Source organism: Acinonyx jubatus, chromosome X (assembly GCF_027475565.1).
Source record: "Acinonyx jubatus isolate Ajub_Pintada_27869175 chromosome X, VMU_Ajub_asm_v1.0, whole genome shotgun sequence".
In the NCBI taxonomy this organism is placed as follows: Eukaryota; Metazoa; Chordata; class Mammalia; order Carnivora; family Felidae; genus Acinonyx; species Acinonyx jubatus.
The window spans coordinates 96478045-96488489 of NC_069389.1; the positions used below are offsets into that span (position 1 = coordinate 96478045).

General features: G+C 41.5%; 1 protein-coding gene and 1 non-coding gene across 2 annotated transcripts; both read right to left on the bottom strand.

The window, feature by feature from the left end:
• Positions 1-1401: 1401 nt before the first annotated feature.
• Positions 1402-1505, bottom strand: LOC113597665 (U6 spliceosomal RNA). The gene has a single exon (XR_003418459.1). It is a non-coding gene; the product is annotated as a U6 spliceosomal RNA (small nuclear RNA).
• Positions 1506-2628: 1123 nt separating this feature from the next.
• On the bottom strand, positions 2629-2980 carry LOC106970954 (non-histone chromosomal protein HMG-17-like). The gene has a single exon (XM_053201619.1). It carries the CDS (start codon positions 2977-2979, stop codon positions 2644-2646), a length of 336 nt encoding a protein of 111 aa, XP_053057594.1. The 5' UTR covers position 2980; the 3' UTR covers positions 2629-2643.
• Between the last annotated feature and the right edge of the window lie 7465 nt (positions 2981-10445).

Consider the following 10445-nt stretch of genomic DNA (forward strand, 5'->3'; position numbering starts at 1 on the left):
ATAACTAGGATTGAATGTATAAAATTTCCACTGATATGTAGGTATAAAATATGTAAAAATATGTCTATATTTCTAATCAAATGTATTATATGAAGGAAGGTATAATTAATCTATCAGCTACCCATAAACATATTGAGTTCTTGTATTGAAAGGATCCTTTGGTGAAGGCTTTGTGAAATGAAATGATCATCTGTTATTTATGGGCATTTGTCCCTTGGAGTTTTGCTCCATTGAGTTTTTAGTAAAGTGGAGATTGCCTCTATGCAGGGTTTTTCAACCTTGGTACTATTAATAATTTGGGCCAAAGAATTCTTTTTTTAAAATTTCTTTAATCTTTATTTATTTTTGAGAGAGAGGGAGAGACAGAGCATGAACAGGGGAGGGCAGAGAGAGAGGGAGACACAGAATCCGAAGCAGGCTCCAGGCTCTGAGCTGTCAGCACAGAGCCTGATGCAGAGCTTGAACCCATGGACTCCAAGACCATGACCTGAGTCGAAGTCGAATGCTTAACCAGCTGAGCCACCCAGGTGCCCTGGGCCAGAGAATTCTTTGTTGTAGAGGCCTGTTTTGTGCATTGTAGGATGTTTAGCATTGTCCCTCGACTAAACCCCCTAGAAGCCAGTACCATTCCCCTATCCCCTTTTTTGATGACAATCAAAAATGTCTCGAGAGATTGCTAAGTGTCTCCTGCAAGACAAAATTGTCCCTGGTTGAGAACTACTGAACTATGTAGGTCTTGAATATTAAGAAATAGTTCTATATTAGAATAAGTATAGCAATGCTTATATAACACTTATTTGTGGCCAGTGTTTTGCACATATAACTCATTTAATCCTTATAGTTCTGTAAAGTAGATACTATTATTATCCCATCTTTTAAATAGGGTAATGGAGGCACAGAGTGGGTTAAGTAGTTTGTTAAAGATTGCAGTGCCAGGATTTGAATTCAGGCTGGGTGGCATCAGCATGTGTCCTCTGAAATACTCTGTACTATCTGTACAATGGAATGTCCAGAGAACAGAATTTTTCTTCTGGACAAATGATATTTGTGTTCTGGCCTAGTTATCCACATTGCATATCCAGGGGGATGTTGCCCATGGTCAGTTGTGGGCCTGCTGCTGTGAAAGACTTCAGATAAACACTAAAGTATTATAGTTAATAAATTTTTTTTTTAAGTTTTTATTTTTTGAGGGGCACCTGGGTGACTCAGTTCATTGAGTGTCTGACTTCAGCTCAGGTCACGATCTCACAGTTTATGAGTTTGAGGCCCGTGTTGGACTCTGTACTGATAGCTTGGAGCCTGGAACCTGCTTTGGATTCTGTGTCTTGCTTTCTCTCTCTGCCCCTCCCTTGCTTGTGTGCCCTCTCTCTCTCTCTCTCTCTCTCTGTCTGTCAAAAATAAACAAACATTAAAAAATACTTTTTGCGTGTCATCCTTCCACAGGGGCCGTGCTAATCTTCTCTGTATCGTTCCAATTTTAGTATATGTGCTGCCGAAGCGAGCACTAAAAAATACTTTTTAAAGTAATCTCTATACCCAACATGCGGCTCAAACTCATGACCCCAAGATCCAAGAGTTGTATGCTCTTCTGACTGAGCCAGGTAGGTGCCCCTCAATTTTTTTTTCCCAAACCAAAGTGTATCCAGCTTTATTAAAGATACTTCTCATAAACAATCATGGTATTTCAGGCAGGACATGGGCAGACAATTGTTAACAGTATACAACAACTTTCAAACTCCCTTCTTCAATGGACTACCAAAATCAGGAGGCCACTATAAAACCCAGTGAAGTTTTCGTTTGATGCTCTGAACAGGGAAAGTTTAGACTGAGGGTTGACATTTCACATTTGCATGTTGTTTAACAACTTTTTACAAGCCAGCCCCGACTTTCAGGAAATGAAAATGGCAGAATTACCAATCTGAAGCTCTACAAACTAAAATAGGAACCCTTTTGGGTGCCTGGGTGGCGCAGTTGGTTAAGCGTCCGACTTCAGCCAGGTCACGATCTCGCGGTCTGTGAGTTCGAGCCCCGCGTCAGGCTCTGGGCTGATGGCTCAGAGCCTGGAGCCTGCTTCCGATTCTGTGTCTCCCTCTCTCTCTGCCCCTCCCCCGTTCATGCTCTGTCTCTCTCTGTCCCAAAAATAAATAAATGTTGAAAAAAAAATTAAAAAAAAAATAAAATAGGAACCCTTTTGAGGGATGCCATCTCAATGGTGACACTAACGTCCAGATTGCTTTACATACTGGGAACCATTTCTTGGGGTCAGGTTCCAACAGGTCTCTGGGTTTAAGGGAGATAAGCTTATGTTGAAGGCAGAGGAGAAGCGGACATAAAAATGAATTTTAGTTTTTCCACACCACAAGGCATTTGTGCCAAAGTGACTAATGTGTGTCAACATCAAGGAATCCCTCCTCCTGGGAACCAAGGGGAAGTTCCTCAGAACTAGAAGGGGATGATGTTTTTCCCCTTGTATCAGTCTAGCTTCAGAGATATTCTACTGACGTATGCCCTTCCCCCAAAACAACACTGAAACGTTCTGTGTGCTAACAACATAGCTTAAAAAAAGTAAAACAAAATTCTGCGGTTTTATAAAACTTGATAAAAAATAGTATTTCAAACTGTACAGTCACCAGAAGTACACAGTTACCCATAATGCACACACTTGGCATCTCCAGCACCTTTCTGCGCCTGGTCTCTTGTGGCACCTCCGTTCTCTGCATCAGCTCTCCCCTTGTTCCCTTTGGGTACCTTCTTCCCCTTCTTTGCAGGGGCCTTTTCAGGTTTGGACTCTGGCTTTGCAGGAGCAGGTTTAGCAGATAACCTTGCAGATCTTCTCTGTGGCTCATCCTTCACCTTGGCTTTATCTCCTTTAGCATCCCCTTCAGCCTCTCTCATGGGCATGGTGGTGACGGTGGTGGGACATAGGTGCTGGACATGGGGATGCAGTGGCGCATGGGCTTTGGTTGGTCCGGGGGTCATTCTCACCTCTACTTCTTCACATGGCTCCTCAACATTTTTATACCAAACATTTATACGCCTACTCTTTTGGTCACTAACTACTGTTGATTGAGTGAGTGAAAATGCTGCTATTTGACAGACCGAATATAGCATATGTGCAGGCAAGGCCCATCTTATGCTGACTCTAGAGTCAATCCACTGATGGTGGATTGTATTTCAGCAGTTTTATGAAAATTAATGAAATTTTAGCTATCTTAGTAGATTCACCTTGCCCAGAACTTGATTACCTGGCCTGAATGAAGAGAGGGTAGTTCCAAAATTCCAGTGTATTCTCGGTGGGCAGTTAATGCAAAATTTTCAGGTATGAACTTTGGATAGTTTGCAGATCAAGGAGATACTGCAAACATAAACCAGGGCTCTCCTTGGATGAATAATAGGTGGCATTAAAAGACTATTATTTGATCTCTTGCTTTTGACATTGGGTCTAATTATTCTACTAGTAGATGGTACCAGATCCTTGTTCAGTCTTAGCCTAAATGAGAACACGTGGCTTGGGTAAGACAGTTATATATTTTAATTCACTACATTTCTTCCTTCATTTATTCACCATTTATTAAGAGTTATTATAGTACAGTTTTTAACACTACTGACCCTCAAATCAAATTTTACCTATGATGCATATTAGTTGTATGATCTGGGGCAAATTACTTAATCTTTCCAAGCCTTAGTTTCTTGTTTGTAAAACTGAGATATTGTGCCTAATATTTACCTCAACATGATTGCTTTGAGTATTAAATCAAATAATGTATGTAAAGTCCTTGCAAAGTAAATAGAACATATTCAATAAGTGTTAGCTATTACTAGTATTGTGTACCTATTATGTCACTGTGTCTGTCTCCTAGGGAGAGGAAACAAGAACGTAAATAGTTAAAACACAAGGTAGAAGGTCATATGTCATGAAAGGAGGAAAATTAAAATGCTCTGGTAGTTCAGAAGAGATAAGAGTCCTGGATGAAGCAGCAAGGAAGGAATCATGGAGGAAGTAGCACCTAAGTTGAGCCTTGAAGGAAGGATAGAATGAAGGCATGCAGTTGTGAGAACACTATTTCTAGAGTCAGCTATAAATACCCACTGCGACTGGACTGCAAATGATGAGTCATCCTTTTCTTCTTCTTAATCCCAGTAATATGCAGAAAGGAAATCCACAGTGGTAGCAAATTCTTGCCACCGGTGTTCCTTCCCCTCATTTTCTATGGAGAACACAGAAGGACAGTCTTATTTCCTGCTGTAGTAATAGAGGCACTAAGTTCAAGGTCATGTAGTCAGCTTTAAATTAGACTGTTGTGCATGAACTCTCTAAGTAATCAAGCACCATGTACATTTTTATTAGGCATTTACTCTAACCTAATCTCATGTGGTGCTTTGGGGGTACAGAAGTAGTATGCCCTTGAAGAAACTATGGTCACAATGGGAAATATGATATAAATACAGTAAATAGTTTATAAAATAACATAGAATCTAATATTCAGGTATGTGGTGTGAACTTTTTATCTAATATAAGTTGTGAAAAAAAAGATTGATCCATGGAACTTCAGATGATTTTGTAAAGATGGCTTTATGGGATAGGAATTTGAGTTTTTGGATTGATGTAGGGGAAGGGAGAAGAGAGCATTTGAGATGGGAAATTTTTTAGCAATGCTAGTAATTCATGAATGAGAATTCATGAAGATAACACCTTTTAACTTATGGATTAGAATTTCAGTGATGTCTGCATCTCTTCAACTGCATGATACTTACAGAGCTGTGTTTGGATCTGTCCTGTCCTAATGCCCCTACTCCAGGTGATTTATAAACCATGCATATATGTGGGACGCTTTCTCAGACTTCTGCTCTTGTTGATGCCTTCCACCATCCAGAAACTGTGCGTACGTGAGCTAAATGAATGTCACATCATTGACAGGAATAATTCTCCATTTGTAGACGTTTTGAGGAAATGAATAATTTTGGCTCATTTCAAAAAGGGGTCTTTCAAAGTCAGCACATTCTCTGACATTCTTCTCCCTTCTTCCCCTTTCATGTGTGAACCCCACTGATTTCTTAGGAAGATGCCCTGGTTGTCATGGTGAAAACTACGCTAATTGGGTTCCTCTAGTTGATGTTCTGTCAAGCTCACTGCCCCACTGAGGATCTGGAATAGAGCACTTAACTTTTTCCTTCTCAAAGAACGTGTTCCCAGCAAGTCAGCTGTCTCAGCAGAAAATGGAAGGTATTTGAAATGTCCAATATGTTATCCAAATATTTCACCCTTCATGGGGCCAGACATGCACAGTTTCACTTTCATTTGGTATCTTCTTTCCACAGAGAGTACTGATGGAAACTCAGCTGGAGATTTTTAACTGTGTTAAGTGGTTTGGGGGAATTTGTAAAAAGTGAAAGCGTGTGGACTGATCGTCAATTTGAGAAAGGAGACCTGAGTCCAGGGCAGAGCTCGTCCGAAGTAAACTGAAGTAGTCCTTTTTTGTAGTTGTCTTGCCCTGTTTCCCCCCCTGCTAGAAGGAATAAAGGAAGGAAAAAGGAAGTCCAGCAAGCCTAGTGCCTCCATCACAAGTTGTCATCTCAACTTGAGACAGTTCCTGATAGCCCTTCTCTCCCAGTCTTTTAAATCAAAGGGTAGCTATCTGGTGTATCAATTTCCCAGGGTATTTTCTTTGCTTGAGGACTTATAGGAAAATCTGAACTATGGTTTTCATGGCTCTGAATGATTTAACATATCACTTACGTAACTTACCATTTGAAATTGCCCTTGATGACCATTGGGATAGATATTTTGGTATTCCTTATATGACATCAGGCAAACTGTTGCCATCATCTACATATTGGTTTAATTTTCCTAGACCTTCTTGGTAGTATTGACTCACTGAGAAATTGTGAGTATACTGTGTAGCTCTATGTTTCTGTTTTTGAGGTTGATTCTTCTGACTTTGGAGGAGCACATGCCTAGGTTGTGTGAGGTTAAGGGTTCCCCTAGGTCTTTTTGTCCTTTTACCATCTCCTGGAATACTTTGTGATGTTTCAAACTCATCTGAAGACCTATCATTCCATCTGTCTCTTTAAATGCACTTTTAACTGTCACTGGTCCCTTATACCTCCGTGTGAATGGGTGTGGGAGAAGGTTTGGGGCACTGGTCACCTGAGGGAACAAGGAGAGGAAACACCACGGAGGAAAGACCTGCCCATTGGGTATTTGGGGCTAGGAAAACAACTTGCCTTTTCAACAATTTTGCCTCAGGCTGGTAGTGGGAATAATAATGATAATTATCATCAGCAGCAAGTGGTGCCCAATTAAGTGCCTAATTGGGCATGATGCTGTACTTAGACAACTTCACAGACCTATCCGTTTCTGCAGAGCTTGAGACAAACACACTGTTACAGAGACTGGGTTGTTCAATTGTAATATGAAGTCAGTTGGTGCAAAATGTGTGGTTCACATTGCACATAGGCTAAAGATCAGTTCATTTGGGGGGGATATGGGGCAGTGAGATTGAAAGTAGGAAGGTAAATGGAACCTGAATATTATTTTCGCTTTACTCCTCATCAACTATTGAAAAATGTTTAGGCTCTTTCCTGCTTCAGAAAGTAATATCACAGATTCTTTGATGATAAAGAAAGCCCTTGCTAGGCATCAAGAACATTTTTCACACTATCAGAGATCACTGTTTACCCTTGGAAATGGGGATGGAAAAGGAGAGGGGTGGATGGGGACTCACACCAGAATGACCCCGGATGATGGTTTTGTATGGCTTTATAGAGTATAAATATATGCTAAGATTTGCATGCTTACTGAGTTCCAGGTGTTGTGTGAAGTATCCTACGTAAACTGTGTCGTTTAATCCTGCTAACAACGGCTACCTACATGAAGAAATAGAGGAATAGAGAGTATAATGAAGTTGCTCCAAATCACACAGCTATACAGATTACCCCTCCCAGTACACCCATATTGTATTGCATTTCTGTGATAGTTTTGTCTTATCATAGTCAATCTCTCTCTGCAAAAGGTCGATGTAGTTAGTTGAGGACTCCACTTAATTGGATTCTGGTTAGTTGAGGTTTGGCTCTTTCAAAGGAGGTTGCAGATGGTTCAGCTCAGGCACAAATTAGCCACTTACTGTCCACCAAATAATTACATCTCATGGTAGTGTATTGCTAGAGATTGAAGAGTCTAATATTTATACACCAAAGAAACCTGATATATCAAAGGAGAGGCCTGAGTTAAGTAGTTCAGAGGGCCTGGAACTCTGTTGAATTCAAGCTGTTCTTATAATTCCATTATTGTTAAATCCCTTCCTTCCCAACAACCCACAAGCTGCCCAGCCATGAAGGCTTGTTTACATAGGGTTCCTTTAATTTAAAGGGAAAAAGAGCTTTGTAGCTTGTAGGGTGGAGGTGAAGCCTGCCTGTGCTGTAGTTCCTACAGTTTGCCCTTACATGTTTCCATAGAAACAGAATTGTTGCTTGAACTAAAAATTCTTAGAGTTGTTTGAAACTTGAGCTAACTTTATCAGAACTGAGGGAGAGATTCCTGGCTTTCCATTCTACTGGCAATTAGTGGAGTCTATGTGTTTAGAGGGGAAAGAAGGCACTCAAGGACTCTTTAGAGTCAGATTTGCATGAACCCTAGATACCAGTGGAGAGAGAGATAACCACGTATGTGAATCCCCTCTAATTCTTTTCCAACTCGTCTTTCCATTTAGCTCAGCCATCTTGCCCCAGAGCATAGGATCATTTTGGAGGCAAGAGTAGTTAAGAGCATGGACTCTAGAGTCAGGCTAATTTGGGTTTGACTTCTGGCCCCATACTTATCACCTTATGTGAACTTGGGCAAATAATGTAAGTCGTTAGATCCTCAGATCCTCATCTGTAAAATGAGGGGTAAAACCGATACTTGCTTAATAGAAATAATGTGAAGGTATTGTGCCTGAAACATGGTAAACATTCAATAAGTGGTAGGTTTTGAAAAAGTTACTTGTCCTCCCCCAGAAACCTTGCTGATCTCTCCTAATCCGTCACACCTTTGAAGACCTTTACTTTTCTTTTTTTTAAAGTTAATTTATTTTGAGAGAGAGAGAGAGCAAGCAAGCAAGCAAGGAGGGGCAGAGGCGTGGGGGGTGGAGAGAATCTCAAGCAGACTCTGCACTGTCTGGGTGGAGCCCGATGCAGTGCTTGAACTCACGAACCGCAAGATCATGACCTGAGCCAAAGTCGGATGCTTAACCGACTGAGCCACCCAGGTGCCCCTTTGAAGACCTTTTCGTGAACCACATCTCATGTCATCTGCGTTGATGTCACTTTGCTTGGCACTTTTGAGGTTGTTGTCAGTTGAGGTCTAGTTTTGTTTTGTTTTTTATGGTTGTCTTTCAGATCACCTAGATTGTAACCACTTGAGGACACAGGTGGGCTCTTGCCTGGTACAAAGCTGAGCACCCAGGATATACTAGTTAAATATTTGTGGGAGTAAAGATTGGGCTTTGGGCTTCACCAACTTATCCAGAGACTATTTTGGAGTTGACTTTTTGTCTCCACTGGAGTCCAGGTAGCCACTCTCTTTCTTAGCTTTTGCTGTCCCTACTAATAATACAATCTGGTAAAACATATCTAATGTGCCCAATTTAATAGGTTCCATCTCTAAGGACTGATGAAGATTGAAAGAATGTTCTCATACAGCCTAAGGCTTCTTTGCCTGTAGTGGTCCAGTGTCGGTGGCTCATTTTATTTGGGGAAACACTGTATGAAGTTTGGTCAGCCTCAAAGACAGCCACTGGGGCCTCTTACTGGGTGTGAACTGGCAATGACTACAGCCAAGCAGAGCTGAGCTAGGGCTAAGATCAGCTTCATTTTAAGATTCTCCGATCGATCACCATTGGGTGGTGGTATCGCTCAGACTGGAGTTGTTAACCTTCAGCCTGGGCTACTTTTCTCAGATATTTTGCAGTTCAATATCATATCTAAGGTGAAAAATCACTTATGAGACAGTGCTCAAGTTAAGTGGTGAGCAGCTTGTAGGTAGCCTGCTGGAGCAAAAAGGGCCATAGTAAGGCATTATTAAGGGAAAATCAAATGTTTACCGGGGCTTTGCAAAATATAGGGGGAAATGAAAAGAGGGCTTCTGTGATAAATGAACAAAGAGCTTGATTTGCCTCATTTCTAAACTTCTCTATCACTCTAGTCAAATAGCAGACGTTATTCAAACTCGAATTATTTTTGCCACTCTGAATAAAGGAGGAATCCAAGGAGGGTCTTTGGGAGATTTTCGGGTGAGAGCCACATCTCAGGGAATGGGTAATTTTGCTGTCGTTACCACTTTGGTTGGCATCTAGGTGCCAAGTTGGTTGAATATTTTCCATGAAGAAAAAGACTCCCTCCAGCCTGCAGAGGTATCTGCAGCTCCACCAGGAACCAAGGGCAGGCTCCAGACCCTGGTTGGAAGGCAGAGGAGAGGAAGGAGGGAAGTGTGTGAGAAGGGAGGTGAAGAGGAGAAAGGCAGAGGGGACAGCATCTGAGCTTATTGAGTCAGCCTGTTAATTGTGTTTCCTACAGCTGGCCCTGCGTCTCTTTAATCCATTCTCCACACAGCCACCATTGATTTTCCTAAGCATAAATCTGATTGTCTCATTCCCTTGCTTAAAACCCTTCAGTGTTTCCTATTAAGCTGAGCATCAAGTCCAAGCTCCCTGACATGATGTACAAGTCCCTTCACAATCTGTTTCTTACCGTGATCTATCTCCCCTCTACCTACTTTCTATATCACACTTGATGCGACAATAATATTGAATGGCTTACAGATCTTTCTACCTCTCCCTGCCCCTGCTACACTCTTATATACACAAAAGCCTGCCCCATGTCCTTGCTTATGCAAATCCTTCTGCATGGAACACTGTTTCCATCTTTCTTTCCTAATTTCTGTTTTTACTTCAAGACACAGCTCAGATATCACCTCCTCTAAGAAGAATTTTCCAAGCCCTTCAGGCTAGGTTTCTCTTCTGAGTTCATGACACCTGTGTACACTTACTCCATTATGTTGAAATTTGTTTACATGTGTGTCTTCCCCACTATACTGAGAGCTTCTTGGAGGATGGGACTAAAGGCATTCAATATTTCAGATGGTGGTGAGTGATAGGCAGTGGTCTTATGTACCTGTCAGAAGTAGCCATGGTTTGGGCTTCCTTCCTGTTCAGTCAGTAGATGCCTGCTTTCTCACTGGCTTACATATTTGCAAAAAGTCATCCATGCAATTATTCATTAGACTCCTGGCTCTAGGAAATGTTTGCAATTTAAATGGGTGTTTATAGTGCCTTCTCTTTAGGGAACAATGGGATTTCAGGTACGAAGGCAGGCTAATGTAGAGACATTTTCCCTGGCCCTTGGACCACATGGTGTAGGCAGCAATCCATTAAGCCAATGTTTAGGGTCAACCCTCAACCCAGTGAACC